The 23,724-nt window shown below is 35.0% G+C and overlaps 1 protein-coding gene and 1 pseudogene across 3 annotated transcripts; both read right to left on the bottom strand.

The window, feature by feature from the left end:
- Nucleotides 1-794: 794 nt before the first annotated feature.
- LOC122313526 lies at nucleotides 795-3,557 on the bottom strand (annotated as a pseudogene).
- A 1,362-nt stretch (nucleotides 3,558-4,919) lies between these two features.
- Nucleotides 4,920-22,350, bottom strand: LOC122314382 (inorganic pyrophosphatase TTM2-like). Of its 3 annotated transcripts, none has more exons than XM_043129918.1 (12): nucleotides 22,207-22,350; nucleotides 20,161-20,517; nucleotides 17,395-17,509; nucleotides 16,598-16,793; nucleotides 16,415-16,528; nucleotides 15,572-15,745; nucleotides 12,703-12,897; nucleotides 12,195-12,317; nucleotides 11,993-12,114; nucleotides 7,373-7,496; nucleotides 6,968-7,240; nucleotides 4,920-5,340 (listed from the first exon to the last, which is right to left on the bottom strand). In XM_043129918.1, exons 2-12 carry the CDS (start codon nucleotides 20,495-20,497, stop codon nucleotides 5,122-5,124), a joined length of 1,992 nt encoding a protein of 663 aa, XP_042985852.1. In that variant the 5' UTR covers nucleotides 20,498-20,517; nucleotides 22,207-22,350; the 3' UTR covers nucleotides 4,920-5,121. The 3 variants fall into 3 exon arrangements, with proteins under 3 accessions (XP_042985852.1, XP_042985853.1, XP_042985854.1); XM_043129919.1 differs by lacking the exon at nucleotides 22,207-22,350 and adding an exon at nucleotides 20,628-22,179; XM_043129920.1 differs by lacking the exon at nucleotides 22,207-22,350 and adding an exon at nucleotides 20,653-22,179.
- Between the last annotated feature and the right edge of the window lie 1,374 nt (nucleotides 22,351-23,724).

Here is a 23,724-nt window from a genome sequence, read left to right as displayed (position 1 = left end):
GAGGCATATTTTGTGTTTGGAGGGATATTCACATCCCCTCTAGGTCGGACCTGACCGAGATACGTGTTATAAATCAGTTCTCCATCTCTTGGAAGAGCCATCTTTTTTAACATGAGAATCTCTTTTCTTTGAGTGAAAAACTCTTAGACTTTGGGCATCTCTTAAGTGTCTCTAGATTTTTCTATGTAGCACACTTACGCATTGGGTGAAGGAAAAATCAAAGGTTTGAATACTGAATTCACTTGTGAAAAAACTTCACATATTATCTTTTTTTTTTTTTTGAACTTAAACTTCACATATTATCTTTAAGATATTTCTTCTGCTGTGTATATTTACATAAAATCTAACATTGGTACTAGAGCATGTTAGTTTTTTTCAATAATATATATATCTCTGTGCCTTGTTCATGTAATACGCATATTTTTTTTCTTGCGTTTTATGAATATGATCATTTTTGTATATTGGGTTGAATCTCTGTTTATAAAACATGTTTGTGACGGTTAAAAATGCCATAATCTATTATCCATAAGTTTTTTAGTTATCTCCGTTTACATGAACATTTCGCCATTGCTAGATGTATTTGATAGAATGTTTTTTTAATGCATTCATTTGTTCATTTGAGTATATATTGTATTGTGATTTTTGAGAGTACAATATTGCATGAATTGTACACAAACAAGGTATGTTAACATGCTTAAATTGGTTCACTCACATGAGTGATTGCCTTTGGTGCTGCAAAAAGATAGCAAAAATAAGACATTGTGTCATTTGATACTTGTGTACAGAGAGATAAGTAAGACGCAAAAAGATATGTTGTCTTAGTTAGAACTAAAATGATGTTCAGTATATTTAAAAGAACCGTTCTTATATTTAGAACTAAGCCAGATGCGAGAGGTAGCAAGCAAAGATGGCCCAAGTAAACAGAGTTCTAATAAAGAAAGCTTTTAGTAGTAAACAGAGTTCTAATAAAGAAAGCTTTTAGTTCCTCCCTCGATCTCTCTTTGGCTTTGAACATCCATTCATTGCGCTCCTGCCACAAACATAAACATCACATGATGCATATAGAGATCACCTTCCATGCAGCGCGGAATAAAAGAAACTTATGTTTTCAAAATATAATTCACAATTTTACAATCTTAGTCAGGACCCCAAGTATATGAAACTTCTGTCAGCAGAATCGTCCACAACCTACGCACATCGTCATTGGGGCAAGTTTCAAGTCTTGACAAAGCTATGGCTTCTCATCTGCACCTAAATAAATGACTTCTGCAGTTGATGCCCGTCGAAATCGTGTCACCTCTTTTAAGATCCGATATCCATCGTAAAGTCCCCATCACACTGCCTAATATGCATTGTCTCAAGCACGGGTGACTTGACTAACAGGAGCTTGACAAACTCCATTTCAGGCTTTAAGCCATCATTGATTCGCATATCTACCTCTCGAAGTTTGTTCAAAGAGATATCTGAGAAGTCCTGGGACTCCAAAAACTCATCAACAGTTTTTACATCATCAGCAGTACTCTCTGTATAAAAATCCGCGAGTCTAAGTTTTTGCAAATTGGGGGAGCTTCTGATCAAGCAAAGAGCACAAGGGATCTCACTCAGAAACTCAAAACGTAAAGCAGGCAATTCAAGAGTTCTTAGGTATTTCAGATTAGCTGGAAGCCTATCCGGTACATTGCCTGCAGCCAAAATCTTAGAAGGAAACAAACCCCAGAAAATGACATAAGAAATATGGTCTGGCTAAATTAATGTAAAAAAGAAAGAAAGAAAGGCCATGGAGTTGTCTTACCTGCCAAAAATGGTATTCTACAGCGAGAGACTCTATAACAGGCAGAGAACGAAAAACCCCAATTTTACCTGGGGTTTCTGTATATTTTAATTCCCCCCGAACCGTAACTGATGCAAGAAGTGGAGTTTTTCTGAAACATATAGTATTCCAACTGCCGTGAATATATAGGAGCTTAAGCTTGGGAGCATCAATGTCGAGGTTGCCATTATTGGTGCAGCCTTTTAATGTCAATCGTTCAAGTAAGGGGCATTTGGAGATAAAACTTATGTTCCTGGTGAAGGCAACATTCTGAAACTCAATGCTGATGAGATAATCAAATCCTTCAAATGTAGGCAGAGGATCGAACAGGCAATAACGTAGATGCAAATGCCTAAGTTGTAAACAAGCAAAAAAAATCTCAGGCAATCTCAGGCATCCATCCGCTCGAGATGCAAAGGGTGAAACCCTGAATATCATTCCTAGCTAGGAAAGATATAGATGCTTAATCTCCGGACAGCTTTTCACTCCAGGAACAGACAAAGTGAATTTAAGTATCGGCCCCTGATGGAGTAGTAGAACTTGATAAATAGTCAACATAAGTTCTCTAGGAGGCTTGTTGAGGAAAGTATCATCAAATGCAAGATGTGGAAGGGTTACCCAGTTGTGCCTCCATTTTTTTGACAAGACACTTGTCTTCACTGCATCTCGCAGAGGCAAATGGATCAATATGTTCTCTATAACGTTGTTTGGCAGGTCACTGAGAATATCACAGGTAGAAGACATATTGCGTTTCATTTCTGAACTACTATAAGAATCACAACGACCATGAATATTACCTGAGAATCAATATCAGCAAAAGAAATTACACTGGAGCATTGAATTCACCTCTTAATGGTAATTATACGATTTAATGAAACACTCTATGAAGCACCCAGAAAGACAACAGCTCAGTACTCGTTTGTCTCAAAATATAAAAACTATAAACAAAACTCAACAACCTTCAGAAATAAGAGAGAACGTTCACAGGTAGATAGATTCCCACAAGCATTCAACATCGCATCTTTCAGCTTATTTCTTTTTAGTTACTCGTATATAAGTTGAATTCTTTTTGTCGTAACACTGATTTAAAATTCCGAAAGCGCTCCCCTTTTAACATTATAACCATCCAGAAAACCCCGAAATACGAAACTAAACTATGTTAAACTTAACACATTCAAAAATACCTTTTTTTTTTTATTTTTTTTATTTTTTTTATGGATTATTCGGTAATGCAGAAAATGAGGACAGCAAAAGAAAATTTCTGTTCAATTCACCGATAAGAAAATGGTCCGTCACACATTGAGCTCAGTATTCTGCAGACCCTCTTGTTCTAAAAATATGAAAGACGGAATTTATTCACAAGCGAGCCCAAGGAAAAGAAGTGAACTTTGCCGAAAGCGTCCAGACCTCTTAACTATCAATCTCGTAAAGACCCGAGATCAAAACACATCCTAAACACCCCCATATCATTAAGAATATACACAAAAAAATTACCCGAAAGTGTCGAGCACCAAAATCACATTAAAAAAGAAAACAGAACAAAGCCAAATCATTCAAGGAGACAAAGAAGGACCGGAGAGAGAGAGAGAGAGAGAGAGAGAGAGAGAGAGAGAGAGACCGGCGAGGAGTGGGGGCACGGGCAATGGCGTGTCTGGGACTGAATGCTGAGGGGCGGCCGACAAAATTGGGTTCGAGAGGGTGGAAACTTATAAAAAAGGGATCTGAGTTAAGGGCAGGTTTGTCAACTGTAATGAGAATCTGATCATAATTTTTTAAAATTTTTATATAAAATATAATAAATAATTTAATATTTTAAAATAATAATAATATTAAAAAATAATATTTTATACTTTTATTTAAAATAAAAAACTCTTATCTCATTGTCCAAACTTATTTTTAGTCGGACCGATTTGGACCCATCATGGCTTGTTGTCATTGTTTTATTTTTTTTATATTTATTTTAAAATAAAAATAAATTATAATCAATGATATTAAAATATATTAATTAATAATTTTTTATATAACACTTTTAGACAAACTAAAATTTTCAATTTAACTTTCAAATTAATCATTACAACATTTTCAAATTATCATATAAAAAATAAAAAATAATTCAATTTCTTTTAAATTCCAAAACAAAAAATTTTAACAATATTTTAATTTTATAATATTTTTTATTCAACTTTTTCTCTCTTATTTCTTAAAACCCAATAAATACTTAACTCAAACTATTTTATTACTATATACAACTTATCTTACTATTATTCATAAAATTTTCATCTCATTTCATTACCCAAGCATTCCCTATTTTTCTTTTCTACATCAATGATATTGTTAGTTACATAAAAGATTAAGGGCGGGTTTAGAGAGAGATGAGATGTGAATTTTGTGAATAGTAACATGATTGTTTATGAATAATAGTGATATAATTTGAGTTGAGTATTTTTTAAATTTTGAAAAAAAAAATTGAATAAAAATTATTATAAAGTTAAAATATTATAAGAATATTGTTTTATAATATTATTTTTGTTTGCAGATTTGAAAAAGTTGAAATTATTTGTTATTTTTTATTTAAAAGTTTGAAAAAGTTGTAATAATTAGTTTGAAAATTTTGTATTTAAATTATGTTTGAGAATAAGATGGGATGATCTGAAGCCCCAAACCTGGCCTAAAGTTGACGTTTGTTATTTTGATCAAAGGATAAAGCTCCATTTATATTTTCATGTCCACAAGCGTAACCACAAGAGATATATATTTATATAAGATCAAGCATGTATGCAAATGCAGCATAAACCTAGAAAGACACATCTCATGATTCATTAACTTCACGGAAATTGCAGAGCCTGTAAATAGAACACTAAACTTTGCAGAGGATTCTTAATTCAAACAGAAATTCTGGATTCAAACTAATCTGTTGATTGTAACTTTGAAATCTGATAACAAGCAAAGAAACCATTGTCAACATGACTATGGACTATGGATGCGGTTAAAATTGGCTGATGTAGTTCTTAAAACCCCTTAAAACAGATCCTTGGAAGCTTCTATAGGTCTTCAGTATCACTAACCACTTCCATTTTTCTTGAGAGAGAGAGAGAGAGAGAGAGAGAGAGGTCAATAACCCCTAATTTTATTACTGAAAGCCTCACTTATGGCGGAGGAACACCGTGGTTTAACCACTATCAATCATCGTTAACTCAACTGCTGTCTTTCCCATACAGAAGGGTATTGCAAGAAGGGAAAACAAGAAAAATGGAATAATAAAATAAAAAGTGAAACAATACAGTAAATTGTAAAACCCTACTCGGTTAGAATCAGTTTCGAGTTAAAAATCCCTTGAACAAGACGATTCCTATACTACCAATTGCTAGGGATAACATAATAGGAACTGCAACCGGTTCAAAATCAACCACAATTCCTTTCGGGTTTGTTCTTACTTGGCGAGACCTCTCTCCCAAAATCTCGCGGAGAATATTGTTAAGATTGTCCAACTGATGCATGAGTTGACGTTGTCCCCGGGCAATACCTGATATCTGATTCCAAAGTAGGCACCAAGAATAAAATGATAGCCAACAAACAATCATTTCTGAAAAATGACTTCTGGTGACTAGACACCAGAGTATAGGACACCATAAACCTCTTATTTCAAAACAGAAGGCATTCAATTATCATAACCTAATAGGAACAATCATCATCTAATGAACTAATTTTAGCTTCTTCTGATAAAGAAATTATTAGAACATGAAAGGACAATCACCTCCCATCACAAGTGGTTCTTTCAGTGTTTTGGGAATGCTGACTCTTCAATTACTCAGCAAATACGGCGAATCAATTCTCAGTTTTGGTGGGTTTTGATATATATAATATATATCATGTATACTCCTAGGCATTCTCCAACATATCACAGTATCCTCCAAGTAATCTCCTATTTCTCACAACGATCAGCTACTAACTAGTCATATGACAGCTATACATTAATAAATTAGAACAACAGAGATTTAGATCAATGCTAGAAGGTATAGCGCTATTGGCATTGTCTTAGAGACGTGGCTCCAAAACTCATGCACATGCAAATCCACTAATATCTAATCATTATCGCCATAAAAAGGCAATGGAAAAGTAAATAATTGAACAAGAGTTGAATAAGAAGATAATATTATCTCAACGGATAAAAGTTTTGCACCTTCCAAAATTTCCACCCTCACTTTCTCCCTGAACTTTTAAATAGCGGTACACTTGTGTCAATGTCGTCCCTTGCTGGTTCATCCCCTCCTTATAAAAGTTAGTTCCCTAAACTACAAATTTTCAGCCAACCTCGTGTAAATTATCCACTTCTTTGTTTTTATTTCTTTCATTCATTTTTTCCATTTTTTTCATAGCATGGTGGGATGCAAATAGAGGAACATCTACCAATCTAGCTGAAAATTTAAGTTTAAAGAAAGAAATCATTGAAGTTATATGTATTATGCCTTAGAAGAAATGATTTGTACAGTCATAGAGGGTGTAAGGCCCGGATTAGTTACACAAAACCAAAAATCTTATCTCATCTCAACTCCTCATTACAAATTTTTCAAATCTCCATACAAAATGTAATAAACAATTTAACTTTTTCAAATCCCAATACAAAATTAATATTAAAAAATTATATTATAATAATATTTTATTCATTAATATTTAAAACATCTCATCTCATCTCATTTGTGTAACCAAACGGGGCCTAAGTCACACGTACTCCCATTGAACTTTGAAAAAAGTGAGCAAATCTAAAACCGACATGAAAAGCCCTATTTTTTAATGATGGGCCCTATTTTTTCAAAGAGAGTGTGTAGGGCTCACACCATAGGACTGTATCTAGCATTACTCTCTGCTCCTAATAGTGTTCAACATCTCAGATTCATCTTTTCCTTTTCTTTCTTTCCTTTTTTTTGGTTACAGCAGGGTGGGAGTGCAAATAAAGGAACATCAACAAATCTAACTGAATTATAAATTTATACATAAAAATCATTGGCAACTTTCTAAGTTGTATACATATATTAAACTCCAAACAGTAAAAATATTGCAAGTTGTTCAGCATCTCCTATTCAACAATTATTAACTTATAGTGCTATAGAAGCAGAGAATAAAAACATTTAGAAGGAGATAAGAAGACAAGATTAATACCTCTTCCATCAAAGGAGACTCTTTAGACAACTGGGATGAGGATGATGAATTGGGCATTATGGACCCAGTCAACGAACCATTGCCTAAACTAGAGATGAAGTAAGAAGTGGGAGCAGAGCCATTGCAGGCATCAGCTTGAATAGACATTTTTTGTTGACTGGGAGAATTTTTCTTGATGGTCAACTTGGAATTCAGCTCTTCAATACAATTTGTAAATTCATCCATTCTATCATTCAGAGAGAAAATTTGTTCTGAAAGCTGAGTAACGGTGCCCTGCCAAAACAAATAAATAAAGCAAAAAGAAAAAGCAGATTGACAACAAAAAAATTTTCAATTGCTAATATCCTTTCAAAAGCACTATCAGAATCATGATGACTAACTTAGAAGATACATGAATTATTCTACCTGGTTTGCAAGAGTTGCGGGGGATTCTGAGTTTCTGTCATCAAACCGTCTACTTTTGGCAGTGTATCCAGTAAGCTTGGCCAGAATCTTGTCACTTTGGGTTGAATATGAATGAGACATACCACTGTTCAAAATCACATCATCAATCAAAGGTATCCAGTTTTCTTTTTTTGACAAGTCAAACGTATTGAAAGTTTAACAGAAAATTCAACAAAAAGAACGAAACAAAAAAAAGAGAGGCCATATTTGGAAAATAATAATGGATCATTTAAAATCCAGAGGGGGAGAAGCATTGTGCATATTGTCTTAAGAACTTCTTAATTTTTTTAAATACTTTCAGGAAACTAACTTTCAAAAGTTTTCTCAGTACCATCGACGACATAAATTTACAACTCAAATAGTTCTCCACTGAGCATGCTAATTTATCAAATAGAAAATGTAGCAACAGACTGGCAGAAATAATCACAACAAACACATAATATAAATTAACGGACCATGATGGAGAATCTGTATGACCAGAAAAGTTTTGGAAACTACTTTGCGTTCTTATCAGGCTGTTGTTGTTGTTGTTGTTGTTTTTTTTTTTTTTTTTTGGGGGTTTCAAGGCTATGCTCCTAGAAAATTACCGTTGTTGATGAGCAGCTGGCACCACTTAGGTTCAAGGTTTGATTGAGGCTTGTGTAAGGTTATGTGTGATACCCCAACATTACAGTATGTTTAATTCTGGCGCTTTCTCGCTGGAATTAATCCTGTTCTTTCTTCCCTATACTGTGCACCAAATTCTTTCATAGAGTTGCCAACTCTCATCGAAGGAATAATGCCATTGAGGTGCTTCACTCAGAAGGTAGTGTCCTTACGGATTGTCAGGATATTATGGATCACATTGTTCATTTTTATGAAAAGCTCCTTACGGAGCAATAATCATGGTGTCCTACAGTTGATGGGCTGGATTTTGACTCGAGTGACCAGCCTAGTGCAGTTTGGTTGGAGAGGATGTTTGAAGAAGAGGAGGTGCTCAACGTGATTAGAGGAATGGACAAAGATAAAGCTCTGGACCAGATGGCTTTTCCATGGCATGTTGGGACATTTTTAGGGAGGACGTCATGAAGGTTTTCCTTGGGTCCGTGGAGGTGAAGGATTTTTGTCCCATCAGTCTTGTCAGTGGTGTGTACAAGATCATCTCGAAGGTGCTTGCTAACAGTTTGAGTGAGGTTATGGGAAAGATCATCACGAAGTCCCAAAATGCCTTTGTCAAGGAAAGGCAAATTCTTGATTCCGTTCTCATTGCTAATGAATGCTTGGGAAGTAGAATGAGAAGTGGCGTTCTAGGCATTTTTAGTAAACTAGATACGGAGAAAGCCTTTGATCACGTCAACTGAGATTTTTTGGTATATATTCTTAGTAGGTATGGTTTTGGGGGGAGGTGGTGTAAGTGGATGAAGCATTGCATCTCTATTGTTAGATTTTCAGTCTTGGTTAATGACTCCAGCTGGCCTTTTTAACAGCTCCCAGGGATTGTGACAAGGGGATCCTCTATCCCTTTTCCTTTTTGTTTTAGTTATGGGTGTGTTGAGTAGAATGCTGAAGGTGGCGGTAGATAGGGGTCTCATCTCGAGTTTCTCGGTGGGTAGTTCTTCGTATGACAGCATTAACGTTTCCCATTTACTCATTGCAGATGGCATTTTGATCCTTTGTGAGCCAAATTCTGATCAGATTTATTCATTACAGGCCCTCTTGTTATGTTTTGAAGCGATATCTAGCTTAAAGGTGAACTTGTCAAAGTTTGAAACTGTCCCCGTAGGTTTGGTCAATAAGTTAGGGGATTTGGCTGATATTTTGGGTTGCAAATTAGAAGAGGGTGGGAGATTTTTACTCGTCACACTAGACTTGTCTTGGGAGATGGCTCTAGAATAAAATTTTGGAGCGACCTTTGGTGTGGGAATAATGCCCTAAACAAATCCTTCCCCTCAGTTTTCCGTGTTGCAAGTGAGAAAGAAGCTTCAAGGGCTAATCTAAAGGTGATATCTGGGGATCAAGTCCAATGGAACATTAACTTTAATAGGGCGGCCCAAGACTGGGAAGTTGGTAGCTTTGAGGAATTTTTTAGTCTCTTGTATTCTGTGTTGCAACCAAGCACTCCAGGTATTGACTTGCTGTGGTGGGGATCCACAAGTAAAGGCACATTCTCAGTTCGCTCTTTCTATAAGTCTCTCACATAGTCGCAGAACATTCAGTTTCCATGGCAAAAGATTTGGCGAAACAAGGCACCTCCTAAAGTGGCATTTTTTGCTTGGACAACATCTCTGGGTAAGATTTTGACGATGGATAATTTGCAGAAGCGCTGGGTGATCATAATAGATTGGTGTTGTATATGTAAGAAAACTGGTGAGACCGTGGATCATCTCTTACTACATTGTGAGCTTGCTAGAGCGCTATGGGATGAAGTTTTTTGCATATTAGACTTAGCTTGGGTTATACCTGCCTCAGTGATAGCGCTGCTGGACAGCTGGACAGTGCTGTGAGGTATCTCACAAATCAAAACTGTGTGGAAGATGGTTTCTATCTGTATTCTGTGGTGTTTGTGGCAGGAGCAAAATGATCCGACGCTCGAAGACAAGGAGCGCTCAATAGAGGAACTTAGATCTCTTTTTATTAGAACTCTATTTCTATGGGCCTTAGCTGCAGATTTTAATGGCCGTGATGTTCATGACTTTCTTGTATCCTCTGTTTCTTCCTAGATAGGTGCTATCTCTTGTATACCATCTTGTGTACTTGAGCTATACCTATTATTAATACAATCGTTTACTTATATTAAAAAAAAAAAAAAAATTGGGTTGCAATGTCTCCACTTTGCCTATGAAGTATCTTGGTCTTCCTTTGGTGGCTCCTTATAAATCTAAGGCAATTTGGGATGGAATTATAGAGAAGATTGAATGTAGATTGGCTGGTTGGAAAAAGATCTATTTGTCCAAAGGGGTAAGAATCACTTTAATCAAGAGTACTTTATCTAATATCCCAACCTAATTCCTTTCTTTATTTCCTTCGCCTCTAGGAGTGGCTAGTAGAATGGAAAGGATCTTCCGTGCTTTCTTGTGAGGTGGTTTGGAGGATGAGAAGAAATTCCATTTGCTTAAGTGGGAGAAGATTTGCACTCCTTTATCTTTGGGTGGTTTGGGGATTAGAAAGATGAAAACTTTCAACAAGGCACTCTTGGAGAAATGGTTGTGGCGGTACTATCAAGAAGGGGATGCTCTGTGGAGGATAGTTATTGATGCCAAATATGGAAGTATTTGGGGAGGGATGTGCTCAAACGAAGTAAGAGGGGAATGCGGTGTGGAAGTGTGAAAATTCATTCGTCATGGTTGGGGGGAGTTCTTCAGAAATTTCAGATTTCAAGTGGGTAGGCGTAACCGGATCAGATTTTGGTATGATTTATGTTGTGGGGATGAGGCCTTGAAGAATGTTTTCCCTTCCCTCTATGGAATTTCCTTGAAGAAAGATGCTTCCGTGGCTGATCATATGGATAATATTTCTGGTCTCACTCAGTGGTCAGTAAGTTTTATGAGAGATGTCCAGGATTGGGAGGTGATGGACATCACCGATTTTTACAGCTTGCTTTATGCTCTTAATATAAAATCTGGAGGGGTTAATAGATTACTTTGGAACCATCCTGGTAATAAGAAATCCTCGGTTAGATCTTTGTACAAGGTCTTGGCGTCTCATTCTTCTACTGATTTTTTCCTTGGAAAAATATTTGGAGATGCAAAGTGCCTCTCAAGGTGGCTTTCTTCAGTTGGTTGGCTTCTCATGGGAAAATACTTACTATTGATAAGTTGAGAAAGCATGGCATCATTGCAATGGATTGGTGTTTCATGTGCAAAAGGTGTGGTGAATCGATGGATCACCTTTTTCTCCACTGTGATGTGTTGAAGGCTTTGTGGGATGAGGATTTTGCTAAGCTGGGCATTGCTTGGGTGATGCCCAAGAGGGTGGCGAATCTTTTGGCCTGATGGAGAGGGATTCAAGGCACTCGCCAAATTTGGTCGTTTGGAAGATGGTACCTCCTTGTCTTATGTGGTGTAATTGGAATAAGAGGAATGGGCGCTGTTTCAAAAATAGAGAATGCTCAGTGGGAGGGATTAGACTTTTTTTTTTCATTTTTCATATGTTGTTACTTTAGGCTTCAATTATTGTAATGGATGGGTCTAGTCTAAATGACTTCTGTGCTATTTTTCAGCTTTAGTTTATAATTAGGCATTTTTCTCTTATATACTTCCTGTGTACTTGGGCTATGCCTAATTACATATAAAACAAAAAGGGCTATGCTCCTAACTTAAAGTCGGCCAAAGGTTTAAAGAAGATAAAGGCACTGGCTTCCTCCTTGTCAATTTTGAAATCCATGCAATTCTTGGCTTCTAACATGCAAAAATTTGAAGTGAACTTCAAGCTACAAACTCAAATAACTGAAAGCAATCATAACATGAATAGATTAATACAATTCGGAAATTGGTAGATCTACAACATATTGACCCTACCACCTTCGGTTGTCTCGACACTTGTTAGAACGCCATAACAGCAGTTATATATTGAATACCAATAGAGAAAATCAGAAAGGTGCACCTCTTAAGATGCTTATTTCTCATGGTCACTCTATCTGCAGAGGCTCTAGAAAGAGCCTCTTTGGGGCTTGAAACCAGATCCTCATCTAAGCTGAGCTTCATCTTTAAGTCTTCTGGCAGAGCCTGTAGCATGATTAGATTATTACTACCAATGGAACTACCACTGCATGGAGAGGCATAACAAGGTTTAGGAGTGGTCATACCATGACCTCATTTACAAGCTTTTCCAGTTGAATTTGTTCAATATAGGTCCGAGGAATATATGAACCTTCCAGTCCCAGCTGGTCAGAAACACATTTTACAACTAACCGATCCTTTCCTTGTACCTTTTCATAAAAAAGCTAGAAATTTAGATTTGCGTGGCTCAAATACTGGGCTACAATGAGGGTTCAAAAAAACATTAAAGATGAACAACTCTCTTAGTTGTACTCTTTACCCAATAAGAACCACTAACGTGAGCCAGGCCAGGCTGGGTCTAGCCCATACTGTTTCCCACACTACCAGGCAATCGGGCCAGACAAGGGGTCTTGGGATGCACTATGAATGTTCTTGGTGCAGGACAGGACCAAACTGGCCCAGGCCAGCCCATAGAAAACCATATAAAGGATAAATGAAGGATATGCCCATGTAAAGGTTTTCTAGAAACCTAGTTTATAACATATTCAGAATCATATGAGAGTAAAAATTAGGTGTAGATATATACCGCAGTACCTGAACATAATGGCGATTTAGTTGCTCCAACCAATCAATTTTTACAGAGACCCTGTCATCAGAGAATACATGGCTGCTTCTTTTAAGGATGGCTGCCATCGTGTATCCCAAGGCCATTAGGCCACCAAGAAGACGCACACTAACCCCAAAAGTTATTCTTGGTGATATGACAAATGGATTATCTGTCACCCATTCCTACCAAACATGAACAAAACACATTAAGTTAGTAACAAAATACGAGTACAGTTTCCACTTCCATGTGTGAACCTAATTTTTAGCAAGCATGGAGAGCCATAGAAAGGTGAGACATCAAGAATACTGGAGATTTACAGATTATTCTGTGGACATACAAAATTTCACAACATCAACAAGGTTGTTAAACAGAGATGCAGCACAGGATTGCAGGGGTTTTCCAAATCAGATTTGAGCATGTTAAGATCCTAAAACCCCACAAAAAAGAAGAAAGAAAGAAAAAGCCAATGCTAATGGTCTATGTTGAAAAATCATTAAAATCAAATTTAGAAGTATAAAATTCAATTAGTAACACCCTATACTACACATCTCTACATACCTAAAAATTACATCTAAATTTTTTGAGTTGGTCGTTGTAATTGCAGAAATGTTGCCCTCCAATTTTATCATTATTTCGATTTTTCCTCTTCCTTCCAAATATATTAAAATGGTATTAACAAAGGTAGTCACTTGATTCAAATTGCACACTGGCTTTCTTAGCTGGACATACATTGTTAAAAAAAATCTCTCCCTTCCCCCTCCTATTCCCTATCATCAAGAACAATCTTTTAAAATACCCAAAAAATCAAGAATCAAGGGGGATAAAACAAGAGCTTAGGGAGAGGAAACAGGTGTGGAATGACTGCATAGGCAAATTGGAGAAAGATATGTAACAATTTGTATATCACCAAATCCATTATAATAACAGAAATTGGTGGTATATAAAATGAGAATGTACACGACTGTTAATGAGAAGTTATCTGGGGGAACAAAAACTTGTCATTTCCTCCCTTAGATTCAGCTGCACCGCTCTATACATGGCTTTGTGCGAACCTACATGCCTCTGTTTTGGATTGGACGCACCCGTGTGAAATAGAACTTTTGATTATTTGGATTCATTTCCAATTAAAGTATGTAAAGCAAGCCAATTATAAAATATCGAGAGAATTGAACCTCAAAATCTAGCAAGCAACTTATTTGACACGCATTAAAGAAACAAAAACCCTATCTGTAAATAAACCATGACATATCCTCCTTTTAAGAAAAAGATACAGAATGAGGTTATGGATTCAAACCCTACCAGGTGCGCATGCATATTACCAATATAAAAAAATCTGCCAATAATCCCCGCTCATTTTTTTATAATAAGGAACCTAGAAAACTGTTAAAAAAAAAATTGTCTTTTTCCCAGTTAAAACCTGAACCACTGTAAAGTGCTCACATCACACGGATCAGGCCAATCATCGGCTTTTCACCAATGGAATGCGGCTCCTATAAATTGTTTGCACCCAAGCTTCGAGCCTTAGACCTAGGGAGAGCATTCCCTCAAGACTGAGGCCCTAACCACTTGAGCCAACCCCTAGGGGTACAGTCCCCTCTCATTTGTCCTCTTGATATGACAAAAAGAAAATAAATTTGAAATCAATTTTCTTGGTTTATGTAACTGTATATTATGCATGATGTTTGCACTTTCTAGACTTGCTTGATAAATTTCATTTCACTAAAGACAACATGACTACATAGATTTGGCTATTCAATAGATCAATTGAAGATATCCTTAGCATGATATGCATGCTGTTGGTGAAAGCACCAAACACACTAAGTGTAAACGCCAACTAGATCCTAGAACCCTAGACGCAAAGTGCAAAGTGCAAAGTGCAAAGCACAATCGCGCATCCGATTTAAGTGATTCACACATTTTTTGAAAATAATGTATAATCACAAAATAGAATAAAAAAGGTTTAAAAAAGAAAGATAATATTATATAAGGCCTATTAACTCAATTTGTGAGGATCTTACGCAACACAAAAACTCAAGTGATCCTAATTACATACAATTAAAATATCACATTTTATATAATTATCTTGTGATTCACAAAATATACATAGTCATGATATTTGATAGCCATAATCAAAATAAAGTATATGATTGAATCAAAATATACAAAATCTATGCAATCCTAAAGAAGAAAGTCATCCTCATCGTTAAGCATAGGACCGACATCATTGTCATCAAAAAGATTTTTAGTCATCATCATCTTTCTCATTTACTTCGTCTTCTACACGGTCTAGACAAAAAGTGATAGTTAGAACTGAACTATAATTTTTTTCCAGAAGCTACAAAAGCAAGCTTCTTGTAAGCTCACTAAATAAAAAGTGTTTAGTGGGCCGGCCCTTTTGCAAATATGCTTCACTTTTGGTAAGTGATGCACTTTAGCTTTGGCACTTCGCACATAAGTGCATTTTTATTGATGCTGAATGTGCACTCCATAACCACAGAAAGCCTTAATCTCAAGTACTTGGGACCTGCAAGATCCATCTTTTTCATCATTCAGCTATATCCGATATCATGGCCCACTATGCCCTTGCCAGTCATAATACCCAATTCCTCTAAAGACTAGACTGTCTATTACCAAACAACTCGAGTCAGAAGTCAGCTACATAATTTTTTTTTTTCTAAGAGGATTCTCTAGGGCAATATCTTAGTTCATCATCATGTCTAAACACATAAAATGATGATTTCCAATTTATTACCTTGTAAATATGCAGTACATTAAATATATCGCAGGCATTATATTCTGGATGAGTAACAATGCACAATTATTAAGACCACAAAACCCAAAGTTTAAGTGGCAAACCTCAAACATGAGACTGTATCTTCCATCTTTATTCCGCATCCTTAAATATGATTGGCAAGATTCGGGATCTTCACCAGGTGGTAAAAGATATATGTCATAAGTCTGCTCCATTGTTTCTGTATGATATTCAGTGAAAATAGCCTTGACTTGTTCCACCGTCACTTTCCTTGCAGACTACAATAAAAGCAGCACTCATTTAATGAAGTGGACAAAATTCCTAGTACTTCATCTATCACGTGATATTTTCGACTATTCTATTTGGAGATGTTGGGACAAACACACAGACTTTTTCAAACTACCACCAAATTTGCAATCACCCCCCCTGCTACAAAAAATGCAATGTAACTCCTTTTCCCTTAGAAAGACAAAATTACTCAAAAAACAAAAAACAATACAAAATACCCTTACGAAATTCAAATGAAATAAATGTTTGAAGAAGAATTTACTTTTTACCAAAAAAAAAGTAAAAGAATTATATGTTTTCACTTTTTATACATAGTTAATTATTTAGAACATTTTTTCAAGTTTTAATTTCTTTTATCTATCAAGGGTTTTATGTCAAATGTTTATGGAGGTGTTATATTGCAACTTTTTGGTAATTTGCTGGGGTATTGCCAAAATACTCTCATTCTTGGGTATAGCTGTTCCTGAAACATGGCATTGGTAATTAGAGCACAGTGATTTGAAAAGCCGAGAACTTTTGAAACATTGCATTAAACAATCCCCCTTTAAAAACCCGCTTTTCTAGGGTGTTCAAAACAATATGCGATGGAGGGAGTAAACTAAGAGACTTCTGGTAAGCACGGTCTAAAGATAAGTAAAATGTGTAACTTTATGAATAACCTTTAGAATATAAGTAGGAGTCTGAAATCCATTAAATGGATTGAACTTGTTGGTGATTCTTATATGGGCAGTTTGGAGATCTGGCTCGATAAAGGCCTTGTACATTGGATAAACCTGTGGAGAAGAATCTAGTTGAGAACTTCAAAGAACACAATTTCTTCTCAGAAAAACAAACAAACAAACCGTTTCAGATATTTGCTGAATTATTTCTTCGGGTTGTTGGCCAGCACGGTGTATGTCCCGCAAAACCCGTTTGACAAGGTCAAAGTGAACTCCACCTGTTACAGACACACGAAGGTCCAGTAGAGGTCTTAATTTTTCACTTAAAGCATAGATGCCCTCAATGATCACAATGTGGGAGCTTGGCACTTCAAGTGTCCTGCCACCAGTACATGCAATTTAAACACAGACCAGGTGGATATGTAAGAGTCGTGGATGATTTAGCCATGCATTAATTCAAAAATAAAAACAACTTCAGGATAATTCAATAAATTGACCATGTGCATTAATAGAACTAGAAAAGGGACCAATACATGGCTTTAGATTTCAAGATATCAAATACAAGACTCAAACAGTTGCATTTCTCTTCCTCCATGACCTTGGATATGGAGGGGGTTTTGAATACAAATATAGATCTCTTCGATCATGAAAGATATTGCACAAGCAGTTCAGTCACTTCACTTGAATGTGAAATAGCAGTTTCCATAACCATAACATCATCTAAATATCTGAAACAGCAGAATTCAACTACTGTTTGCTTAGATTAATTGGGACATCATTTTACATATCAATCCCAACAACAACAAAATGTTAACATTTGCTTAGATTAATTGGGACTTTTACATCTCAAATCTAAGATCTCTGTATGTTGTTCCTTGAACTAACATGACATATAGCATAATTTCAAACATTGTACTCAAAGAATGATGACACCCAACCATGCTAAAGCTATGAAAAAATACTGGATGGAGAGAAAATACCTGTATCCTGTGCGGCAGCTAGACTTGAAATCATAAATTGGAACCTGGACCTGCTTATCTGCCTTTAAATCATGGACATTCTGGAGCAAGGTGTCATAGTCAGTCAAGCGTGGATCTGTTTCAGAGAGATAACAGAACCAATATAATCAAGCCTGATGTATTTCCCCACTTGAAAGCTGTCATACTGATTCAGGGATTGCACCAAGGGCTAAGACACCCAAAGTTTATAAAACACACATAAGAACCGAGCCATGACTCCATCATTAAATCAGACTACACATATGACTGAAGACATTCCAAGATTACAATGACGTTTTTGCCCAACAAATTGCAGTAGCATGGAAGGTGTACCTATCTGTCTAGTGTTGTTTGGAGGAAAATGAATGATAAAAATATTTTGAGGATTGTGAGCAAATGATGCTAGAGCTTAAAATTTATTTCTCCAATACTGTGTTTCTTTAGGCAGCCGCTATAGATTTTAGTGGACTGTGTTTCTTTCCTTATTTCTTTTCTATATTTCTAATTGGGTGTTTCTCACTTTTCTTGTGTACATCCTGCGTATGCTTGTGCCTTTTGTACTTTCAATAAAATCCTCATTTATTTGAACAAAAAAAAAAAAAAATGGTAATAGACTGATGCAGAGGAAAGTATGCATTGCACAATTAACCAAATGAAATTTTACCTTTTTTTCTTAAATAAAATTTCAACACTTAGGAACTGAATGGCAGATATAAGAAAGACAAACAGGCTAGATTCACAGATCCTTCCATATGCTCCTCCATGAATTAAAAATGCAATGGCCCTGTGAACTGAATGGGTATGCAGCTGTTGTTGATACTTTAAATGTGCTTTATTGATTTATCAAATTTTTTTATCATTTACAATAAAAAAAAAAAAATCCAACAAGAACGTTTAAAGATGATCCTATTGCCAAAGTAGCAGAAGCTAGATGGAAATTGTATCAAGCTAAAAAGTTCATATTAATAATTTTCATTTAGGAGATTTTTTTTATGGGTCATTTTCATGTAGGAGATTATTATCCATCTGTCATGGTTATTCTGTCAAATTGGTATTACACTCCAGATAACATTGCACATGCTATGGGGTGATGATAAACGTCAACAAGCTTTAAGAATATCACATGAAAGAAAATAACACAGTAAATATCCTTGCAAACATGGCAAGTAGGAGTATGGCAGAGTAGCTATCAAAAGTTTAAGATTCCCTCAGAGATTGCAGACAATGACTTGCCAATCCACTTAAAACTCTCAGACAATCTTCTTTACAAGGTGAAACACCAAACAAAAAAGTAAATGGAACAGCAAATAGAATGTGGATTTTGTGACTTGTTAAATATTTTTCCAAGTCTCAAGGCTTACGCTCAAAGCCACCTCAAGACAAACTAATCGATTTACTGTACAGAGGTTGAGTAACCCACATAATGAAGCAATCAAGAGAAAAACAATGTAGAAGCACAAGGGCATCAGATAGCCTCCCGCACAATCCACATTCTAAATTAACACTTTGAAAAGGTCACTCCTCAACTCAAATGTGTACGCAAATAACATGCTAAATTTCTAGGCGATGAATCTTATAGCAGGAATTATAAGCGTTGGAGCAGCACAAGGGATCAAAACCTTTTTTTTTTGAGAGAAGTAATAGAAGCACAAGGGATCAAAACCTCATGGAACGCAAGTATAAAATTATGTATATGATTGGCTGAACAAAGGCAATTAGATGATGCAAACAAGAGACCGTTATGGTGAACCAGACACGCACACACAAACACAGAAGAGGCTGCAACAGAGTTAAATAAAATTTCAGTCCCCACATATGGCTCATGAGGCTTAGGAACTCTCAAAGGGACAAGTGTAACCACATTAATTAACTCACCAACAGTGAAACATTATCCTACCAATGAAAGCACTTCATGGATTATTTCTCCATCCCATTAGAAAATATATAAAGTTGTTTAAACAGCAAGAATTTCAAAGGAATATATAGATGATACAGCCCCAGCATGGGAAATGATATGGCACCAGTGCAGGAAATGAGTTAGAAATCATTTTAACTAATTGACAAGCACTATAATTCTAAGAAGCATAAAAGGAATATACTCACAACACCTATGCAAATGCTTCTGTGCGCCTCGTTCTTAGACAAGGGTTCATTTGGCAACACAACTATTCTCAAGTATTCTCATATATTTCCTTTCTAAATTATCACTCAAACACAAAAAACTTTCAATCTCAAATCTTCAACCATCTAATCATTACAACTTTTCCAAACTCCCAAACAAAACACAAAAAGCAATACTACTTTTTTAAATTTCAAAACAAAAATTATGTTCAAACTATTTTTTAACTCTACAATATTTTTACTAAACTTTTTCTCTCTCATTTCCCAAAACCCAATAAAACATCTTAAGTGAAACCATTTTACTACTATTCACATATATATTGAGATATTCTACATATCCAAATGGGCCCTAAGTCTCTAAACTTATTAGATACCTCAAGAGTTTTGATGTGGATACACGTCTGGCAAAGTCCAGGTACATAGAGAATGTCCATCCCCTCACCATGTGAAGGTAAAGAATTTCTAACAAACTTCCAAATGGGATCATATGTCAATTTTTGCAGATTTTATCCAATAAGAAGGACCTGGGCAAGAACATTTCCGATATTACACTTAATTCTAGAGAATAGCTAACCTGTACATATGCGAAATCCTCATAAAAGATAAAAAATGATCAAGATTATTTACCGTCAAAATTTCCATCAACAATTCGACTAGAATCATTGTAGTTGTCCATTGAAATAACAGCAACACTGGGCATAAAATTGAGTATCTTTTCTGTTAAAACAGTCTTTCCAGCCCCAGAAGGACCAGCCAAGCCTACCAATATTATTCCATCATTCTTTTGTGCTAACAATTGGCATGCACGGATTACTATAAAGAAGCCCTTCTCAAATGACAGAGGATCTTGAATGGGATCAATCTCATATCGATCACAGTCCTTTCTCTTAACCAAACAGACTTGTTCTTTTAACTGGACTGGCCGACACTGATGTGAATCACCACTAGAAGTATCTTGAACCATTGCAAATATGTCGCGTCCCTCTGATTATGAGAAACAGATAATGAAAGAAGTCAAACATACTTGAAAGCATATAATGTGACAGCTAAAGAATCAAAGTCGCTGAGAAAGAATAAAAGGTAAAAACCCATACTTAAATAACAGTCAACATAGCTCACAGTTTAGGTGCATAAGAGAGGCAAAATCTCCAAGAATTCGCCACTATGAAATCTGGAGCTTTGACTAGATGAATATTTACAACATCAATGAACGAAAGAAAATTTGTGGAACTTTCCTTCAGAAATTGAGAGCATAAAAGTAATCAATAAATGCATCTAAGGAGAAAGGTAAAACAGAGTACAATTTTAATATATTCACCAAAGTCCTAGACAAACTGCTCAAAAGTGTAGAGGAAAACAGAAGTTGATTTCAATGTTATGAACAATGACATTTGCTTCGTCTCTATACCCTACTCTTAAAACAGCAGAATTATTTAATTTTCAAGAGAGATTAAAACACTTCTGCAGTATTTTATTGAAAGCGTCCATCACAAACTAAATTTAAATCCATCTATCTCGAGTAATAATCTAGTTACTTTGTAGCTTCGGTCAAGTAAAGACAAAAAGACCTTGCAATTAGTCGAACCAACAAAAACCCGCCGCCAGATTAAAAATAAATAAAAAATAAGTATTGATTTCCCCATGAAAATATTTTAGGTGAGTGTCTTATAGGAGTTCGAAAGTGGATGATGCTTCTAGGAAAACCCTGTTGCCCATACTCGGCTCGATGACTGAAGCCCTTCATCGGCAATAGAAATGATGCTCATTTTTCACATGAACTGTGAATGCACTGCGCCGAGCTGATGCAATAGCACCGATTCAAGTCTTTTCTTAAGGTAGCGACACCTCTATGTCCATCTAACCAGGGATGCGATACACACACCATGCCTACTCAATGAGCAATTATCCCAACAACTGGAGTTGATATCTCATGCTGTTATACATCGCTTATATAAAGGTCAGGGTTAGAGCACTAGAGACCATATTTGAGAATATCTACAATATTTAAGAATCATTAACGTATTCAACTCCAATGTTCATATATCATAATTTAATCCTTAACCTATGATTAAACAATACATATGATACTTGTCATAAAACTTTTCCCAGGACGTGCTTTAGAGAATCACATGAAATTAAACACAACACAAACTACCAAACTATGATTTTAAAGATCAAAACCAACATATGTTGCACTCATCTTAAAATAACAATACAAAAATTGGATTCTACAACATCCTCTATTTATTAAAAAAAAAAAAACATAAATTAACGATGATCGGGTCAGTAGTGTTACAGTAACAACAACCCAGAAAGCAAAACCAGCAAAAACATATATACACAAAAGAAAAACCATAAAACAAGGTTTAGTCTCCTCTACTATCTAACTCCACGTCCCCCCCAAGTAAACCGCTTAAACAAAGCACAGAGTAAAATCGGAAAAATAACGATTACGATTGCCTAATAATTGCACAACAAATAAAAGCCCATAAGCCAAAATGGATCGAAACAAAACCAATGTGCAATATTGGTGACGACGGAAGCAGTGACCGAGTCACAGGGAGAGTTGTTTCTTATACCGCAACGAGTCACGATGAATTCACAGAGGGAAAAAAAAAAAATCCAAGAAGGAAGGCCAGTCTACAAGGTCGTTTTCTCCTTCCTATATATTACCGTTCCTTGTCGTTATATTTCTCGGTCTAGAAAGGAATGTGATTTTCCGGGATACTTCAGGAAGCGGGAATTCTATAGAATCTGCTTTAACACTCCCAACAGAGAGACAGAGGAAGCCGGGGCACCATGAGAGAGAGAGAGAGAGTATTTAATGGCGCAGTTTTTTTCCAATTTATTTTAATGCGATTTTTATTAAGGAAAATCCACGTTGAACAAGCCTGTTAGGTTTACAAGTTTTTTCAAATTAAAAGTTATCATTTTACTTTATCTTATCATTATAAATTTTTTAATTTTTATAAAAAATATAATAAATAATTTTTTTTTAATTTTAATTTAATTTTTTTAAATTTTAAAATAATAATAATATTAAAAAATAATATTTTATTTAATTTTTAATTTTAATTTTAAATTAAAAATTCTTATCTTAACCTCCCAACCTAACTCAAGAAATAAAATATATTTTCCAACAAGAAGGTTTTTTTGTTTTTAAAAATAACAAAAAGTTGGATACGTGGACGGATATCTAAACAAAATTAAATAAATAAAAGTTGCTATTATTAAATTAATTTATCTATGACCCCATAAAGTATTAATTTTTATTTTTTAACTTGATATTTAAATTCAAAAAATTCTTATCTTATAATGAATTTGTGAGTTTTTTTTTTTTTTTATTGACACTAGGTGTCTAGGGACAGCATCCCAATTAATCTAGATGATACATAAGCTTTCGACAAAAGATTTATTTCAAATGCACCTTGAGTAATTTAAAGAAAAAATTCTCCAATTCGATAATCTCAAAAAATTATTTGTTATAATGAATTTATGAGTTTTTTTATTGTCCGGGACAACATCCCAACTAATCCAGATGATGCATAGGCTTTGAACAAAAAATTTATTACAAGTGCATCTCGAATAATTTAAAAAAAAAATTCTCCAATCCGATAGTCCCTAAAAATTATTTGGACCCAAGAAAATTTGTGAGTTAATTGTAACTATATCACTTCTCATATTTAAATATCACATAACAAACTTTATCTAAAAATTATAAAATATTATTAAATTGTATTTTTTAGAAGAAATATTATTTAATTGTAAGGCATGAAACAGTGAGCATTGGTAGAGATATTTTTTTTTTTTTTGAAAAAAGTAGAGATTCAATCCTCTTATAACTATTTTATAACTCCACAATAAAATACTATTTTTTTTTTCAAATTCAAATATAACAAAGTCGGAGTAATAATTAACATATTTCTTTTAGAAAGTAATATTTTATTAAATAGTTGTTATTTTTTAAATGGATGTTATTTTTGCAAAATAGTAAGAGCTCGTTTGAATTTAAAAATGAGATGAGATGGTTTTAAATAAAAATTGAACGTTGAATAAAATATTATTATAATATTATTTTTAAATATTATTATTATTTTAAAATTTAAAAAAGTTGAATTGTTTATTATATTTTATATAAAAATTTAAAAAAATTATAATAATAAAATGAGATGAGATGAAATACTCTCTGAA

This window comes from Carya illinoinensis, chromosome 6 (genome assembly GCF_018687715.1).
Source record: "Carya illinoinensis cultivar Pawnee chromosome 6, C.illinoinensisPawnee_v1, whole genome shotgun sequence".
NCBI classification, from domain to species: Eukaryota; Viridiplantae; Streptophyta; class Magnoliopsida; order Fagales; family Juglandaceae; genus Carya; species Carya illinoinensis.
Note: the sequence above shows the minus strand (reverse complement) of the source record. Positions and strands in the feature narration are given on the sequence as shown.